We start from the raw sequence: 19,948 nt of genomic DNA, 5'->3' as shown, positions 1-19,948 counted from the left end.
GCAGTGGATTTTGTGCTATTTTTTTGTATCCACAAAAGAGCATATCACTGAATTTGATGTTTTGGCAAAGGAGGATTGTGACGGTCTTAAACATCTGCTGGTGTGATTATTTCTGTAACATCTGTTTACATTTAATATTTAAACACACAGCTTTGTGTGGTTCCTGGTCACAAGGAAAGAGCTAGGGCAATGAGTCCAATTAGACAAATAAAAAAATTTCTAAATAATTTAGGAAAAAGTGTAACTCTCATAATGAATAATATTCATTCATATAATCTTCAGAATGTTTTGCTGTACTTTGATACTCCAAAGAAGCAGTGCCTATGTAGTCTCTCCCCCTTCCCCTCTTGGATCTAAAAGGAATACATCTGTTTTATTTTCAACAGGGAAAAGCATTGACAAGATGCAAATGTACTTTTAATCATATAGCTTTCTTCACTTTAGACAAAGTTGTTCCACATGCCATGCCTGTTTTTCTTTTTTTTCTTGTTTGTTAACTGTTAAACAGCAGTATGCTTAAATACCTCTATTTGCTAATGGGGACTCAATATGTGAATTGACTGGAATAACCACCAACATTTGCACCCCGGCCAAAGACTGTTGAGGAATACAATCTCCAAAATAACTGCTATTTATTTTGAAGGAGCAAAAACATGTCTAGTTCCCATTTGTTTTTTTTTCTCAGATTTAAAGACAATCCAAGGAGTCTGTTGATTTTAGCTTTGCTAATAATCTGCAAGACACTATGTGAACTCTAAAAAGAAAGGGGTTAGCCATACATTCCTGAATTTTGAGCTTCTGAACCCATTCCTGAGAGAATAAGTTCCTGCCTTAACTTGGCACTGATGAAAAAGATGAAGCAGATTTTGCAGCCTTTCTGTAGAATAAAGAAAAAAGAGAAAGGCTGGACTGTTTTGCTGCTAATCTCTGGGTAGTGTGCTATTCAGAGAGGAACCTATCGCACAAAGGGAATTGCCCTCTGAATCCCTGAGGTGTTTGAATAATCACCGTGAAACAAGTTTATTCTACCAGCCAAAAAATAAAATGTATTAAGATCAACAAGGCCAAGATCCCATAGCCTCAAGAATACATTTGCACATGATTAATGGTGGGAAATGCATGAATGGAAACAAAAATTTACATGCAATTTTCATTGATCTGATTGATAATTTTTGGAGATTTTAATCAGCATTGTAGTTCATTCTTTTCTAACTGCAAACTAATTCATCTCAGTTCTACATGACAAGTTTGTACTGTTGCAGTAAAAACAGCAGTGGCTTTCCAGATGCTGCTGAACTAATAACAAAATATACATACCTGATAGATAAGATGCCATCAAAAAACACTGGGTTTATTACATAATACAAATTTCACAAATTATATACTTTCATCATTTTACTTCAATACATGACACAAGTAGGAATAACATTTAGACTTATATACACCTCTTTATGGTGCTTTATAGTCCCCTCTAAGCCGTTTACAAAGTTAGGTATATATTGCCCTCAATAACCAAAGTCTTCTTTTAGCTGAGTCAGCCTTCAGATGGTGAGAATCAACTGCTGGCTGTCAGCAGAATTAGCCTGCATTACTACATTCTAACTACGGCTCAAATACATATTTTCTGTCAATAACACAACATATGATGCACATATTATCACCCACCAGAGGTGGGTTCCTTCCAGTTTGGACCAGTTCTAAAGTACTGGTAGTAACTTGGTGGCCTTGGTAACAGGAGCCGGCAGGGACCCAGGCTTGCCATGCCCCTGAGCTGGTTCTCTCGGTGGTACCATCTTGTTTTTTGTTTTTGTGATTGCGCAGAAACTTTCAAGTACTAAGTACTATTAACCAGTGCCTCACTGAATTATCATTTTAGAGATATTTCCTAAACATAGAAACAGAATGATTAAGAAAATGGGCAAAGACGTGATGGGGACAGAAACAACCTCCAACTTCCTGATGGTTTCACCATTGACTTTTCCTGGCGGAAACTGGCAGGAAATGTTGGAAATTACAATCACATGTCAGTGTTGAAGCAGCTGCAACTTTGCCAAATTTCAACCCCACTAGAGTGGTGGGTCCTGTGTTTTGGATTCAAGTTAGTTCATTTGAAATATATTGATTCAAAAAATGTTGCCCTGTGATGTACTGTTACACTGAAGGTTATAAACAGGCAGACAAACCAGTTTTCTAATAGAATCTAGTAAACTACTGGTAGTAATACATAGATCCTCCTCAACCCCAAGTGTTTGCAATGAATTAGACTAACAGAGATAGAAGGGATCTTGGAGGTCTTCTAGTCCAATCCCCTGCTCAAGGAGGAGCCCCACAGGTGGCATACAGAGCCATATCGGAGGGCACACGAGACGTTGCCCTGTCTCAGCTCCAGCACACATGCATGCATGCTGGCCAGATGACTTTAGGACTTGGAAAAGGCTGTTTCACCCTCTGGACGCTTCAGGGAAGCTTCCTGAAGCTCCGGAGTGTAAAAAACAGCCCAACGGACAAACTGGAAGTTCGGAAAACTTACTTCTGGTTTGCTCATTGGGCTGTTTTTTTTTGCACTCCGGGGCTTAAGGAAGCTTCCCTAAACCCTCTAGAGCAGTGTTTCCCAATCTTGGCAACTTGAAGATATCTGGACTTCAACTCCCAGAATTCCCCAGCCAGCATTTGTTAATAAAACAAGATGGCATGCGCAGGAGCAGCATGGGGGAACTCACATACACGGAGGGGAGGGAATGGGTGTGAGCACGTGCACACATGCCAGCACACCCACACACACCCTTTTGGCACGCAAACCAAACAAGGTTCGCCATCAGTGCCCTATATAATTCCAAAAGCTTGTCCTAACATAAGCTTGAAAGCTGCACCATGATTTGGTTATGTCTGGCATATCTGGCTAAGAATATCTGGATTTTAACATTTAGTTACTGCTCTTTTATCCTAACAGGGCTGCGCAGTGGTGACCGGAACGTAGCCATTTTGTCTCACCTGCTTGTGGGCAGGGACAAAATGGCAGCCACTAGACAAACTGCTTGATTTCGCTGCCTTAACCCGAGGCCTGCACTGCAGTGCAAAAGCTGTTGCATGCTGCAGAAAGCTTCTTCAGGGCTGTGCAGACCTTGTTAAGGCAGCAAAACAAAGCCATTTGTCCCCCCAATTGCACAGAGGCAACCTGAATAGAGCCCCCACTTCCAGAGGCATGCCCTATGTCCACCCAAAGAAGCAATCCATTCCAGCTTTCTGGAAGGCCTTGGAGGTCTTCAAAAATAAGTGAAGAGGGGAGTGTTTGGCTTGGTGGGGTGGGAAAAGGCCTGTGGGGACCCAACGGGCAGGAAGCAGAAAACAGGGTCTCTTTGGGAGTGGAAGAGACTTTGGGAGCGCCAGGGAGGGAAGCCTAGGCTGTTCAAGGCCTCCAAGGGCCTTACCTACCCCTAAGGCATCCCACGCTCAGCTTAACAACCCATTAATGGGGAAAGCAGGGGTGGGAAGTCATTGTTGTGACATGGAAAGCTCTATTAAGGCCGTATCTTAAACCCACCTCTGTGTCAGGCATGGGGAAACTGATTCCGTTTTATGTATGGTTTGTATGAGATGTATGGTTGTTTTTTATATTAAGGGGCTTTAAACTGCTTTTACTATTGGATTTGTACTGTTCTGTTGTTGTGAGCCGCTCCGAGTCTCTGGAGAGGGGCGGCATACAAATCTAATTAATAATAATAATAATAATAATAATAATAATAATAATAATAATAAATCTCAAGGACTACCTATACAAAATAAGTCCCTTTTATTAGGACCAAGCCCATGCACTCTAATCTCCCTTCTCAGATTTTCTAAGTGCGAAGAAAAGAATGGAAAAAGTACAGTTGCCAAATTCATTTCGGAGAAAAAACACTTCTAAAAGCAAATAGCTCATGTCTACATAAATAGCTACGTGAGATCTATTTTTAACCAATCGGGTTCTTAAAGCCAGAAAAACAGTGTTATTCCACAGCTGGTAAAAATCTGTCCAAATCCCTTTGGCGCTTCTGTTTTCCAGCTCTTTTTCCAACAGCGGTGCTTTTCCAATGCTAAATCTAGCCTTTACATTATTATTCTTCTTTTTTTTCCTCCCCAGAAAAAAATCCTGAAATTTGATATAGCTGTTCTGGAAATTCTCAACTATATTAAAAGTGAACAACAGTAAAAAAAAAAAATAGAAATCCCAGAACCAAATTTTAATCTTTGGGAACCAGAATAATTGTGCAATTATATATTTCTCAAACATACCTCCCCCCTCAAGATCTATGGTTTTCTTTGTTTGTAATAACATTCTTCTTACGCTTAAAATATATTTTCTTTTTGTTGTTTCTTTGATCCATATCTAAGCCCAGTCATTAAAATAAAAAAAGCAAGAGGCAGTCAAGGAGAGAGTTATTTGAAGGCACATTTATTCCAAAGAATGCTCTATTGAGTGTAAATTGAGATACATACCACAGCTAGCTATCATTGTGCAATTAACTTTTGACAAATGTGGTTAAGATAATGAACAACTTAAAAAAAAAAACACAAGCTAACTGAATTCCTGAGCTCTTACTAAAAAGAAAACATTTTTGAAACTGTTGAGAAACACGCTCAGTATCCCCTCACCAAATTATGAATTGATTCATTTTTAAAACTTCCCATAATATTTTTTATTGCAAAAGGCCCTTTGTTTTGAATCGTTTAGATACCCCTTTTGTTCCTTTTTTTAAAAAAAACTATCCACAACTAAATTAAGGCCAAGTAGGTCCAAAGTACAGCGTTTGAGCATTCTTCCTTTCCTTTTTTTGAAATCTAGCTTCATTCCAAGGTTACACCCATGTAGTGTGATCCAAAACCAAATGCTTGAGATTAAAACAAAAAACAAAAAACCAGAGAGGGAATAGAAACATAGAAACATAGAAGTCTGACGGCAGAAAAAGACCTCATGGTCCATCTAGTCTGCCCTTATACTATTTTCTGTATTTTATCTTAGGATGGATATATGTTTATCCCAGGCATGTTTAAATTCAGTTACTGTGGATTTATCTACCACGTCTGCTGGAAGTTTGTTCCAAGGATCTACTACTCTTTTAGTAAAATAATATTTTCTCATGTTGCTTTTGATCTTTCCCCCAACTAACTTCAGATTGTGTCCCCTTGTTCTTGTGTTCACTTTCCTATTAAAAACACTTCCCTCCTTAACCTTATTTAACCCTTTAATATATTTAAATGTTTCGATCATGTCCCCCCTTTTCCTTCTGTCCTCCAGACTATACAGATTGAGTTCATTAAGTCTTTCCTGATACGTTTTATGCTTAAGACCTTCCACCATTCTTGTAGCCCGTCTTTGGACCCGTTCAATTTTGTCAATATCTTTTTGTAGGTGAGGTCTCCAGAACTGAACACAGTATTCCAAATGTGGTCTCACCAGCATTCTATATAGCGGGATCATAATCTCCCTCTTCCTGCTTGTTATACCTCTAGCTATGCAGCCAAGCATCCTACTTGCTTTCCCTACTGCCTGACTGCACTGTTCACCCATTTTGAGACTGTCAGAAATCATTACCCCTAAATCCTTTTCTTTTGAAGTATTTGCTAACACAGAACTGCCAATACAATACTCAGACTGAGGATTCCTTTTCCCCAAGTGCATTATTTTACATTTGGAAACATTAAACTGCAGTTTCCATTGCTTTGACCATTTATCTAGTAAAGCTAAATCATTTACCATATTACAGACCCCTCCAGGAATATCAACCCTATTGCACACTTTAGAGTCATCGGCAAATAGGCAAACTTTCCCTATCAAACCTTCCCCTATGTCACTCACAAACATATTAAAAAGAATAGGACCCAGAACAGACCCTTGTGGCACACCGCTTGTAACCTGACTCTGCTCAGAATACTCGCCATTAACAATAACTCCCTGATGTCTATGCTTCAGCCAGCTGCAAATCCATTGAACTATCCAGGGATTAAGTCCAATCTTCACTAATTTATCTATCAGCTCTTTATGTGGAACCATATCAAAGGCTTTGCTGAAGTCCAGGTAGGCAATATCCACAGCACCACCTTCATCCAACAATAGGAGAATTAAATAAACTTCAATATGTTTTCCCTTCCTTTTAAGCACTTTAATTTTAATTGAATTAAATTTATTTACGTCGCCTTAAACACGACCTAAGCATAGCCCATAAAATCTGCTTCAACATCCATCCTTCCTGTCAACAACTACTTCAGCTTCAACCACAACAACACATGAGCACACAACAAATACAAATTTAAAAGTAAACAGCTCCAAAGTCCAAACTCTACTGCAGGAAATACGACCTTAGTAACTGAGTAGTTGATGCATGGAACTCACTTCCTGACTCTGTAGTATCATCACCTAACTCCCAAAACATTACCCTTAAGACTATCCACCGTTGATCTCTCCCGATTCCTAAGAGGTCATAAGGGGGCGCATAAGTGCACCAGCATACCTTCCGTCCCCGGTCCTAATGTTTCTCTTGTATCATGTATAAAAACAGTTATACCATTTTATGCTAATACGTACTTGACAAAATGGATGGATGGATAGATAGATACAGTAGGTAGGTAAGTAAATAAGTAAGTAAGTAAGTAAGTAAGTAAGTAAATAAATAAGTAAATATATACGTAAATAAAATTTGATTTATAAGCCGGCCAACTCTAATCGGAAAGTTCTTAGGACTAGCGAGAAAACAACGAGGATGAATCCCCACCCTCTTGGGCCACCGCCCGCCAGGAAGCCGCAACAGTTGGGCTTTAGAATCAGAACCATCTGGAAAAGCAAGCGGGAACAGCCAAGCGGCTGGCTTCGAGCAGCTTGCAACCGCACGGCGAGCCGAGGGCGCTATGGGCACCGGCAGCAGCAGGGAGGCCAGGGCGCGTACTTTCAGCCCGCCACTGTGCTGGCGAGGTCCCGGGCCGGGCAGGCCCACTCACAGCGCCCCCTCTCGGCAGGGCCCGGCGGACGACGGGGAAGCGGCGTACCCCGAGGCTGCGGACCGGTCCCCTGAGCTCGTCCCCTCGCTGCAGCTCGAGCAGCCCGACTCGGACTCGGAGCTCCTAGACCGGGTGCTGGAGGAGTGCGAGGAGGACTATCCCCGGCTCCTGCTCGCCGCGCCCCGCCGGCCTCCGTGCCGCGGCTCCGGAGACTGCTGCCCCCGCCCGGCAGAGGAGAACGCAGGGCAGCGGGAAGCGGCGGAGGTAAACGTGTTGGACGAGCGGCGGGGAGGGACGCGGGTAAAATGTGCGCGGGAAAAAGCAGGAGGGATGAAGAGCCTTCGGTTCTTTGGGACCGAAAGGTTGTGTGGCTCTTTTTTTCCCCCTCTCCGGCGCTTCCACAAGCGGAGAGATGTGTGTCTTTATAGATGCGACATTTTTTTGCGTTGGGCTGGCGCTGCTTGAAAGTGTTTCCCAACATTTGGCGACCCTCGTTTGGGCGTGTAGTCCTCGACTTATGACCGCAATGGAGCCCTCGCGCTTCTGGTATTTAACGGAAACGTTGGTTGAGTGGAGTTTGCCCCGTTTCTGGCCATTGTGGTGAAGTGAAGGGCTGCAAAAAATTTTACTACCACGCTGTGGGCGTAGTTTATTTTGTGGATGTGGCTTGCCGACCATGTGACCAGGCAGGAGTGGCTTGACTGTGAAGGGGTGGCTTAAAGGTCATGTTTGTGGCTTAAAGGTGGCCAACTTGACATCACTCCCCTCAAGGGTTTGGGTTAGGGTTAGAGAGCCTGGCCTCTCCTCACCTCAATTTCCCTCTCTATTTACTATTACTAAACATCCAAAATATACTATTTACTGGTAATTCTATGTATATATGCCATTTGTGTACATATATATTACAAACAGACAGTGAAGGGCTACCAGATTTTTTTTTACTACACTGTAGGCGTGGCTTATGCAGGATGCCCTGCATTTTCTTTCAACATCTTTCAGTACAAATTGAGTGTTCTGAGGTGGAGCTCCATTTTCGCTACCCCACTGCATTCCCCCCACATCCGGGCAGTAGCCCACCCCTGCAAACAGGCATACAAAAATATACTTTATTATTATTATTTATTAGATTTGTATGCCGCCCCTCTCTGAGGACTCGGAGAGGCTCACAACAAAATACAATGTCACAAATCCAATATATTAAAAACCCATTATTAAAACCATACAACTCAGACAGACCATACGCAATTCTAACATAGCCTTAGCATAGCCTAGGGGCAACTCAGTTACCCCCAGACTAATATAATTAATTCAGTTCTACCCAATACTGTAAAGATCCAGACCCTGGCCTTACCTAAACACCCAGACCCACTTTACAGACCCCTAATTGTTTGCTTTACAGCAACACAGTGCACCACAGTCACTGCGCTGGAGTGTTTGCATGGTTCTGTTTTCAGCCGCTCTCGGTAGGAGGTCGGGGTCCGCTCCAGTGCAAGGATGAAAGAGGTCGCCGCGTCTGCCAGGACTCCTCTGGTTCCTGCTTTCCTCATGATTCATCAGGAAAGCAGGAACCGGAGGAGTCCCGGCAGGAGCGGACCCCGACCTCCATGGACCGCTCATAGATAGCGGCGGGCTGGTCACAGACAGCGGGCGGGTTGGGTGCGGCCCGCGGGCCACCCCTTGCCCAGGTGTTATCCAGAGGGTGAAACGGCCTTTCCTAAGGCCAAAAATCAGCTGGCTGACATAGGGCAACGCCTTTCATGCTCTCTGATATGACTACATGTATTATTATTTATTTATTATTTATTTATTTATTTATTGGATTTGTATATTGTAAGTAAAGCATGAATTCTATTCTAAGTCCTGTACAACTTAATTTACTGTCACTCATCTTGCATACATAAGCCATTTTTCCTCCCTAGACCCGACCAAAATTGGTTCAAAAAGCTAATTGTTTAATTATAATATTTTAATCCCTGGGGCTTTCTTCTTTATGTGTAACAAAGAAAGTCTCATTCAAGCCAAGCCACACTCTTGGGAACTATATGACTATACCTACGTTAAAATGGCAACAATATGGAAGTAATTAAATATCCTGCATATCTACAGTTATTCATATTTGTCACTTGGGAACATTTGGTGTCCTGAAAGCAAAAGGAAGAAAGAACCTAGTCAGAAACAATTCTGACTCGTCGCTGAGAGCTTATTAGCGTCTGTGTTTGCCTTTGGGATGTAATTAATGCAAAAATGCATTAATTAGGGGAGATGTTACTGTGTCAAAGGACTTCTTTGAGGCTTTTATTAATCAACCAAATGGTGAAAATGACATTTGGATTTAGAAAACCAAACTAATATGCTTAATTTTAGTTCCAGACTTTTGTTTTCTTTTAGCAAAGTCTTTATAAAGCAATGCCCTCTTGTGGCTGCCTCATTTATCAGTCCTGTGTTACAAAAATCAGTATTTCTTGTATGAACCTGATACCTTACTCTGGGAATGGCTTCCTTAAAACCTTGGGGTGGAGGGGAATGCAAGCAATGGCTCAGCGTTGCTAGATGGCTACATTCCTATTGCAGTATAAGTTTAAAGCCCTATGCATAAAGTTGGTTAAAACTGAATATTGTTAACACGGGCCTATCCTATGCTCCTGTCAATCGTTGCAATTCCTTGCCAAAATGTATTCCTTGTATTTGCAAGTGGACCAGTTTTCACAGCTCTGTTAGTTGGTTCTTCCTATCTACCCACCCAGCCAGTTCTTGGCACATCACCGTCCAGCAGATACCTATTCTGCTAGCACTGATGTTACCTACTTTGGGTAATGAAACATCTGCCAGAAAACAATCTCCGAGAGCACCAAGAACCCCTCATGTCAACTCTGAGGTACAAATATTAATATCTATTCTCGTATTGGGTTTAATTTGGCCCAAATTTGGTCAGATTCCAAGGATGTTGGGGGGGGGGGGTTTCTCTTAGTTTCTATGTACTGATTCGCTGGTTCTTCCTTCTGCTCACTGTTTGGACACTTAATGGGCTAAAGCAGGATGAAAGGAAGACATAAGGAGATGGCACCCAATCATTAATCTGTGTGTGTAGCCATTTTTTAAAAATGAAAATGAATTAAATGTAATTTAACCTGGCTCTTAAAGCAACTGACCAACTCCAAAACAGATTCTAGGTCAGACAGATATAATTAGGCATGCTTAGGGATATCCTATGGCAGAACTAGCCTGTGAACCAGAGTCTGGTATTTACGTTATGTACTGAAGATAATTTTAGGTCAACTTGACTTCTGGATTGCTAAGTATCTAAAATTGGTCACTGCTAGCCTCATCTACAGTATTACAGCACTAGGGAAAGTGATTATTCTGAGAAGCAGATCTTTTCTCTGCCTTTTTTTTTCTCCTTCTTTCTGGTTGAAAACCAAGCAAAGTGATCTCTTCCTGGGAGTCACAGGGGTAGGTTTCTCCTGGTTCAGATCAAATCACCCAATATCGGAATTTGGGTGGGAAGAGAAAGAAGAGAAGGAGGATAGTCGCTGCGGAAGGAAGAAGGTGAAGTGAGGGGAATCAAAAAAAATCCAACACTTTAAGGCTTAAAAAAAAAAGAGGGACTCTGAGGTGGCAAGGAGGAGCACGCGCCTCCCATACACCCAGCACGAGTCTGCCTCCCATACACTGCACCAGAGAAAGAAACCCAGGCGGGCGAGAGGGGGGAACCTCCTGCTCCTTTGACCAAAAGGCAGCTGCTGCTACTACTGCTGCTAGTACCTGCTTCCTCTTCCTTCCCATGCTGAAGGGCTCCCCTCTCCTCTCACCCGCTCACTTTGTAGCCGGCACCTTTCCTCCACTGTGGTGATTTCTCGGTTTAGCTGAAGCCAAGTTGATCCAGCTGGGGCGAAGCGCCCCCTTTTGCCTTTCCACGCCCAGATGTTCCGGGAAGCAACCTCGCGCCGGGTGTATGGGAGGCAGCATGAGGGAGTCACCACAGCGAAGTGGTTTATTCCCTCTCCAAGCGCCCAGAAAAAGGAAAACAATCCGTTCACTCTGGACTGCCAAAGCCCCCTTAAGCACTACTGAAAGGCTCCTCTGGCAGCCCAGAAAAGCCCGAGATGGTCAGGATTGAAGGGGGAATGGCAAGAAACTGGCTGGGCCTTTGTGCCACTCTCAAATTTCCTGGGAAATTTTTTCAGACCCGGGTTCTTAAGTAGAAAATGGTTCTTGAGAAGAGGCAAAAAAATCTTGAACACCCGGTTCTTATCTAGAAAAGTTCTTAAGTAGAGACATTCTTAGGTAGAGGTACCACTGTAATTGGAATAGCAGGAAGATTTAGATTAAATTGTGCTATTGGTGTATTTATATTGATCTGAAAACTGGTATGGAGAACAGAAGTGGCATCTCTATCTCAGACTCTTAGCATGAATGCACACATAAATATGTACGGTATGTTGCCATCTTCCCATCATACTTACTCTCCTGTTAATATTTTTGGTATCATTTTAGGATTTTTATTGGTAAGGTAAAGATGCATGTTCCTCAACTCACACAGTTTCTCACACAGTTTGTGTCTGCATGAATCCCCTTCTCATTATCTTGTCTTAGAACTGAGAAAGGTAAATGTATAATATCCATTGTACGCTGTTGTAGACAGTCATCAACTTTTCTAATCCCAGCAATCAAAATGCTTACATAGAGGAATATCAGAGTTACTCATCTTCTTTACCAAAAATTACTTTTGCGTTCAGAGATACAGTATATATCATTAGGAGATTTACTAGCAGGGGTAAATCTGTGTTTCTTTGGTCATAGGCTATCTAAGTGTCATTATGTTCATGTGTTTTTCAGACTTTCGTAACAAGATCTACACCAGGGAGCAATAACTTTGCCAATCAGTAAGTTATCGTGAATCAAATAACCAGGATTGGAGACAACATCAATGTACTCCTTTGCAGAAATGAAGAAGAGCTTACATTCCTGTGCTTTCATCAGTTGTTCAACATGGTTCAGTAATAATTTTCTTCACATTTTTCTACAAGCATTTCTGAAGGAAATATTGCAGCAAGAAGGGTTTCTTTTCTTTCAATGGCAGTTTAACAAGATTAAACTCTTGCTTTTCTTATTAGATCTCTCAGACTATCCATATGCTTATAAAAAAACTGATGGAGAGACTGAATTTAATCACAAAATTGTTTTACTAATTTAAATGTCAGATGGTTGAAGATCACATGCATTGGTCATCCATTTGATTATAAATCTTTATTGCTATAGTTTAGATTTCTTTTAGCATTCTTTTTCTTTTAGAATTGTTTCCTGAACATTATTGGTACATTTCTTCTTCCATTTATGGGGATTCTAATTATAATCAGAGTTTTAAAAAGGTTTTCCAATGTAGCATGTCATTTCAATCTTTTCATTCTTCCAGAGTAATTATTCTGCTTATGTCTTGGTCTACTTATCAACTGGATCTCTGTCCCCATCATGGTGTACATATCATTGTTGGCTGAAGTGCTTTGGGTATTAGAGAAGGGATGTGGCAAGAGATTCCAGAATAAAAACAAAGCTTTATTTTTTTAAAAAAAAGATGGATACTTATATAGGAAAGCCTACATTGAGCAATTTTTACAATGTACCCTGTCAGTACTCGACTTTCCTTAGCTAGAAAAAGTCAGAGATTTTTGCTGTAGGCCAGAGGTAGGCAGAGTTGGCTCTTCTATGATTTGTGGACTTCAACTCCCAGAATTCCTGAGCCAACCATGCTAGCTCAGGAATTCTGGGAGTTGAAGTCCTCATGTCATAGAAGAGCCAATTTTGCCTACCCCTGGCCCTAGGCAAGCGATGGCAAATCTACGACATGAGTGTCAAATGTGACATGTCACAATGTTTCAGGTGACAATTCTAGCATTCCGCAACACCCGGCAACTATTCTTAAAAGTATGCCGAGCATGTGGCCTAGGTAGGCCTAGGGCCTGTCAGTAGAAAGAGACTACCACTTGAAGGTAAGAAGCATGCAACAGATTGTCATGCCGGACTCTTCACTAATAGCCCCCAGTGAGTTAGGAATGCAAATTCAAACACACACCGGCACAGAAGAAATGAAAATAGTTTATCCAAACAGTTTTTAAAGCACACACTTTAAAAAGAGCCAAATTTCTCTCACCCAGATAACAGTCCTGGAATGCAGCCAATGGCAAAAACAAACGAGCAATTAAGGCAGCTGTGAATCCTCACAGGCGCCCCCTTCTGTGAATCCAGAAGAGGTAGTTAACTGTGAAGTGCCCAAAAAGTCAATAGAAATCCTGGAATAATCCAAACAATAGCAATTGGTCTTTCTCCAAACGGATAAATGCCCACACGCACACTCCCCAATGCCCATAATTTATCACCAAACACATTAACCTAATTGCCCCAGCAACAGGTGTTCTCTCTTATTTTCGATGATACCTGCGCAGCTGGTCCCTTCTTGTCATGAGCCTGCACATACGGGCATCTACCAGCCGATCCTCCTCCGAGTCTGACGTCTCACTAATGGGAGCATTAACTGATGGGCTGGCTGCACCCATCTCTCCATCTGATTCCCCTCCCCCACTGTCTGTCCTTGGCAATGAATCTTCACTATCAGAATCTGCTGGCAATAACATACATCTCTGTGACCCCGAGAATTCCCCTGAAGCAACATCCAAATTCCCCGTTGCAGAAGCTGGCCCAGAGCCAGCCACAACACCGATCCTGTGGAATGTTGGGCTATGGAGATAATCACACTGTTGCCCAAAGTTCATATGCCTTGGGGAATGGCGCGAGGCAGCCTTTTTGAGTGGCAATGGTGGCATTGGGACTGAGGTCAAATCCCGGGCCTCTACTTCAAACCCAATGTGGCCCTGCCATTGAATGCTGCTGCTCAGAGTGGCCCAGATGGGGCAGTGGGGAGCGTGGATATAGAAAATTGTTTTTCTTTTGTTTGGAGATACAGGCAGCGACATGTCAGCAAAGTCAAGTTAGGCATTTTCTGAATTTTTGACACATTGAATCCAAAAGATTTGCCATCAGTGCCCTAGAACTGGCACACATTTCTCCTTTCACGGCCCTTTTCGAATCCTGTTGTTCTTCCATGTAATGAGTTCCATTTGTTTAAAATTAAATGTTATCAACCTGTTCAAGAACATTGTGAGAATTATGTACAGACGGTAATTATTTATTATTTATTTTATTTATTTATTCGATTTTTATGCCACCCTTCTCCTTGGACTCAGGGCGGCTTACAACATGTTAACAATAGCACTTTTTAACAGAGCCAGCATATTGCCCCCACAATCCGGGTCCTCATTTTACCCACCTTGGAAGGATGGAAGGCTGAGTCAACTTTGAGATTTGAACCGCTGACCTACAGATCTAGTAGTCAGCTTCAGTAGCCTGCAGTACAGCACTCTACCTACTGCGCCACCCCGGCTCTGAGAAATGGAAAGAATTTGGAAGAAATGGGAAGGTATGCCCATGTTACACCAACACTCCGCAGTCTGCATTGGTTGCCGATCAATTTCCAGTCACAATTCAAAGTGTTGGTTATGACCTATAAAGCCCTTCATGGCATCGGACCAGATTATCTCCGGGACCGCCTTCTGCCGCACGAATCCCAGTGACCGGTTAGGTCCCACAGAGTTGGCCTTCTCCGGGTCGTGTCGACTAAACAATGTCGTTTGGCGGGACCCAAGAGAAGAGCCTTCTCTGTGGCGGCCCCGACCCTCTGGAACCAGCTCCCCCCAGATATCAGAGTTGCCCCCACCCTCTTTGCCTTTCGCAAGCTCCTTAAAATCCACCTCTGTCGTCAAACATAGGGGAATTGAAATTTTCCCTTCCCCCTAGGCTTATAGAATTTATACATGGTATGCTTGTATGTATGATTGGTTCTTTAAATTGGTTTTTTAAAGATTATTTTTAATATTAGATTTGTTTACATTGTCTTTTTATTGTTGTTAGCCGCCCCGAGTCTTCAGAGAGGGGCGGCATACAAATCTAATAAATAAATAAATAAATGAGATGTTGTTAGCTAAATTAGGCCTAATTTTAACTTGCTTTATTATTTTTGGTCCTGATTATTGCTTTCTCCCATAAATCTGCAGGTTGCCTCTCAAGAAGCCAGAGAGACAGGCCAAGATATCCTACGACTGCTCTGAAGAGGAGCTGATGGCAACAATAGAGCAAGAGTACTGTCGCTGAAGCCACTCACAGCTATACCAATACGGCCATTAACAAATTTACCTAGGGGCTAGGTTATAAAACTACAGTGTTTCTGAGAAGAAGTCTACTAGCATGGCATACAGAAAGACAACTCAGAACCCTGACCAGAATGATACTACTACAGGAAACACTTTTATCCGAACATTTCCTATGGAAAAGGGAAAAGTTATACACAAAGGTTCACCTTCACTTAAAGCTTGAGGTGTGAAGTAGTGAAAGAGCAATCATTTGTCCACATTTTAATGAAATTAAAGACCATTCACTTTGGGTGGCCTTACCGCATAGGTAACTTACTATGGAATGGTAATAATAATAACCAGTAAATCAGTAAGACCTTAATTACTCCTTCACACGAAGTTTGGGGTCACATGGCCCATCTTTTATAATACTGGTTAATGCCAGTGTGCCTAAATGGAAGAATCCTTGAGAAAATTTCAGGATGGCAATAATCATTTTGTCTGAGATACTCTTGAGTAATCACTTTAGATTAGTGGCTAACCAACTCTGCTGGTCATTTGCAGAGAATCACATAGGCTGAAGTACCTCTTATAGATAATATGTGACAAAAATGTTCCTTCTAAATCACATTCCTGGCAGATGTCTGCATGCAAAATGGAAGCATGAAGTTAACAGAAAAGGTTCTGTTCCTAAAGATGTTAGTGGTGCAGTGTGCTTTGTGTATCTTAGTAGATGCAAAGAGCACCAGAGGGGTTTGTGTGCTGTGGTCACTTTGCCTAATTATCTCTATGTGAATCTTATCTCAGACTCAATGATTTGGAAGGGCCATTTAAGATATCTGGCTCAATTCTCTGCTTAGTGTAAAATAATAACAAACGGCTATCTAATCTGTTTGATTGGAAGGACAAGCTCACCACCTCTCTATCCAATGGTACAATGCAAAATTGACTATTGTACTTGCATCATTCAAGGAGTTGTGCGACATGCAGCGTGCATGCTCACACATGCTCCAAAGCATCTTTGTTTCCTTGGAATCAAACACAAATTATTCTGTTTCCCCTTTTTTTTAGATTTTTAATTATATTTTTAACATTATTCTCTCTCTTTTTTTGTTTCTGCATCTGTCTTATGAAGGTATATCTACCCTTTTCAGGATAAAAGAAGGAATCTTGTCAACATTCATGCTGGCAGGATTCTGAAACATTTCAGCAAGATTAGAATATAAATGTTGGAAATATTAACATATGCTTTAAATGGTTCCTGCTCATGTATTGCTGATAGATTAATACTCAGATCATATAACAATAAGAGACTTCAACTGAGGAGAGTATTTATACTGTTTCAGGTTTGCAAAATGTAATATATAGCTTTCATATTCAAATATAAGAAAGACGTCTATTAATACAATAGTATTATTGTTAAACAATTATTTATATAATGGTGTCTGTCCAGGGAGTTCAATCTGTTTAGGTTGTGCTGTGGATTCCATTGATTAAAAAATGTCATCTTTCAGAACACTGGAAGTGAATCTTCTTTATAGTAATGTCTGCCTTCTAGAACCATCACATTTATAAACCATCTCTTAACTTGGGGAAATACGGTAACTGGCGATTCCTGTGTTCGAGGGGACACTGAATTGTAACTTAAATGCTATACTTAAGTGCAATGGGTATTATAATTCTCCTATTCCTTTATGGTACTGTTTCACATTAAGAAGATTGTCCGCACAAGGGAACAGAAAATACAACCAAAACTTTATGTAAATATCCACTTTACTAGAAGAGGAATTACAACACAGCCCTTGAAGAAATACAAGAGTACTTGTATGTATATTCACACAAATAACAAGGATTTCACCATAAATGCTGAACAGAAAGTAACAAATAAGATTTATTCATATAAAATATTAGGCACAAAATTTACTACATTGAACAATAGTTCCCATAATCCCTAGTTAAATAGCCAATAATTAGGGCATAAAATTGTCCAAAAAGGAAAAATTGGACTCTGTTTCTAGAAAAGGGGAAAGATAGTTTCAAATTATCAAACTTTCAGTCTGATTATATGAACTGAATTTATACCACAAACATGTCTTTTCTTACCAGCTTTAAAAATTAATGAGCATTTTTTTTCTTCTGTTAATTGAAAATTAAGAATACATTGGGAGAAAACAACTATGTGATCTGCAGATTTATCAATTTGCTTTAATAACTCAAAATATGGCAAGTATGAGCGAAAGAGAAAAAACATACATGCATATGCATGTCATATATGTATGTATGTTTATGTATATGTATGTACATATGTATATGTGTGTGTGTATATATATACACACACATATACACACATTGAGGTGTAATTTTTTAATATTATTCCTCTATTTGCATATCTAGTGACCAATCAAATGCAGCCCAGTCACTATGTTCCATCATTGCCAGCCAGCTTTCTGTTCTAGCATTTACAGTAACTACGGTAGTTCAAATTGCAATAACACAAAAGCTTTCAAGCACCAGGCAAACTATCATATATGGCTGAGGACTGCATATGCATGACAACCTGGTTTAATCTCACTTCAAAGGAAGTCTACTTACACTTGATTTGGGAGTGCAAGCCAAAATGAAATATTCCCATCAACTGAAAATAATAATTCATCTATCCAAGAGCTGTTAGGTTCTAAGTCAAGAGAAAGAAATTCCTGATCCTTACGGTTTGCTTCACAAACACTAGTCTCTTCCAATTCAGATAGTTAAATATTTAGAATGGGCACCATTAAAATGACAGTCCAGCAGATTTTCAAAACACGTTAATTTTACCTAGATTCACCCTCCCACCTCTTCTGCCATATTGGAACATGTTGTGCAGTTTTTAACATGAATTGCTCCCTGGGATGAAGTGAAAGGAAAAACAACCACCTGATATTTCTCAGGCTGTTGCTACTGGTGTAAAATAAAGCTAATAAAACAACTGAGTAAACATGAATATTACCTAATGTTATTTTGGAACATATAGCAAATGTAGTTTTCAAACACTCATTTCAGCAAATTACTATCATCCACGGAAATATCTCAGATAGCTTTAGAATAAATAAAAGTATTGCAAGCTTGTCTTAACAAACATAACCAATATATATTGCAATTGTAAAAGGTCTATTGATATTTAGTTTAAGATAGTAATGATATGTCAGATATATTCCATACATATACACCATGCTTTCATATACTGTACTCATTAAAAACAATTTTCTCAGCTCGAGATGCAGTATTTGGCATGTCATCATAGATGATATCTCATGACAAATAAGTCTGATTTCCCACAGGACCCTCCAAAATACAAGTAACGATTATCTATTACTTCAGTTACTCATTCAGGTAATAACAGTGCTGTAGATGAAGATACAAGAAAAGTGAAAGCATTTTTGCTCTTAAGAATTTTTAAGGCAGCTTTAAAATACAGAATGATCACTTTCGGGTAAGTCTCTTCTCATTTCTTTGACATAAGCCCACAAGTGACACCCATTCCCCCTTATTTTAAAAGCATTAAGTACTGCAACTCAAAGAGATTTTAGTGCAAGACATGCAGCTGAATCCACTCAATGTCTTTCCCACACTCCCCGAATAGCATCTTTCAGTGAGACAAACTACCTCCAGAATAGTGCCTGAATTTGGATTTCATCAAGAAATCCTTCTGCCTTAATTCTGCAAATCAAACAGCCTCGTTTGCTCTGCTGACCTTCCTAGAAAGGCTTACTGGTATGTGAAAAGTCTTGATCAATCAACAGTGAGGTGGTGAGAAGTTTTGGTTGTTTGTTTAGATCAGAGGTGCGGAACTGGCCCATGATTTGTGATCATGGCTGGCTCAGGAATTCTGTGAGTTGAAGTCCACAAGTCATAAAACAGCCATCATTCCCCACTCCTGGTTTAGATGATTTAAAAAAAAACTAGTGCAAGCAGGAGTACATTTATAACTTTGGCCTTCCTGCTGTCATATACAGCTACACCAATCCACACTAACTTATGCGGCTAGTCAACTAGTACTTATTAAATTTTAAAAGGTAGATTAAAGGATGCACTTAATTCCTTTTATGGAAATGAAAGTTTCTGACTGAATTATATTGTTGATGAGATGCAGCCCATAATTCTATTAAGTTATCCATACTAAAAGAAAGAGGTTACTTCTCAATTACAATAATTAAAGTATTAACAATTATAATGAAGTAGGTATTATCACACGTCACTGTTTCCTTCATATTATGTCCAAACTTTGAATAGCCATTGTCATTGTGTTTATACTATTCAAAACATCAATTATTATATAGCAGATGTCCTGAAATTATTAAGTATCTGATTTTGAAGTGAGTTGATTCACATATTAAACCCATATTAAAACAGCTGATAACCATAGGCACAGTTCTGTTCACATGCCAACAGGTTTTGCTAACATATACATGGAACAGCACACCTTGGGCAAAATGGAATAATGAACAGAAGGAAATTAATTCAATGCCACTGCAGGCCATGTCTTTTCAGCTTTGATGCACATGGTTGGTGTCACAATAAATTGAATCCTGAGCTAGCTGAGTAAGCCAACTTTAAATACAATCTCTAGGCATCTCTAGGCAACTGTTCGGAGCGCTCTAGATAGAGTGCTCCAAACGGTTGCTGATATGGCAGGCAATCCTAAAGCAGATTGTCTCAGGTATGAAATTGAAGTTCAGACCCAGGTTGATAACACTGTTCTACAGGTAAAAAGTTGGGAGCATGAAAACAGTTGTTCTTACATAATTTTGGAGTACTAA

General features: G+C 40.5%; 1 protein-coding gene across 1 annotated transcript; it reads left to right on the top strand.

Annotated features, from left to right (window-relative positions):
• The first annotated feature begins 6,784 nt into the window (after nt 1-6,784).
• CYS1 (cystin 1) lies at nt 6,785-16,668 on the top strand. The gene is made up of 3 exons (XM_070732975.1): nt 6,785-7,236; nt 11,809-11,855; nt 15,078-16,668. Exons 1-3 carry the CDS (start codon nt 6,883-6,885, stop codon nt 15,172-15,174), a joined length of 498 nt encoding a protein of 165 aa, XP_070589076.1. The 5' UTR covers nt 6,785-6,882; the 3' UTR covers nt 15,175-16,668.
• The last annotated feature ends 3,280 nt before the right edge of the window (nt 16,669-19,948 follow it).

The sequence above is a fragment of the Erythrolamprus reginae genome, chromosome 1 (genome assembly GCF_031021105.1).
Source record: "Erythrolamprus reginae isolate rEryReg1 chromosome 1, rEryReg1.hap1, whole genome shotgun sequence".
NCBI classification, from domain to species: domain Eukaryota; kingdom Metazoa; phylum Chordata; class Lepidosauria; order Squamata; family Dipsadidae; genus Erythrolamprus; species Erythrolamprus reginae.
The sequence above is the reverse complement of the archived record's forward strand: the minus strand, read 5'-3'. Positions and strand labels throughout refer to the sequence as shown.

Coding starts and splice junctions, on each gene's coding strand:
- CYS1 (XM_070732975.1), top strand. CDS start 6,883: ATGGGCACCGGCAGCAGCAGGGAGGCCAGGGCGCGTACTTTCAGCCCG. Junction 7,237..11,808: donor GGCAGCGGGAAGCGGCGGAG/GTAAACGTGTTG, acceptor TGTGTTTTTCAG/ACTTTCGTAACAAGATCTAC. Junction 11,856..15,077: donor AGCAATAACTTTGCCAATCA/GTAAGTTATCGT, acceptor ATAAATCTGCAG/GTTGCCTCTCAAGAAGCCAG.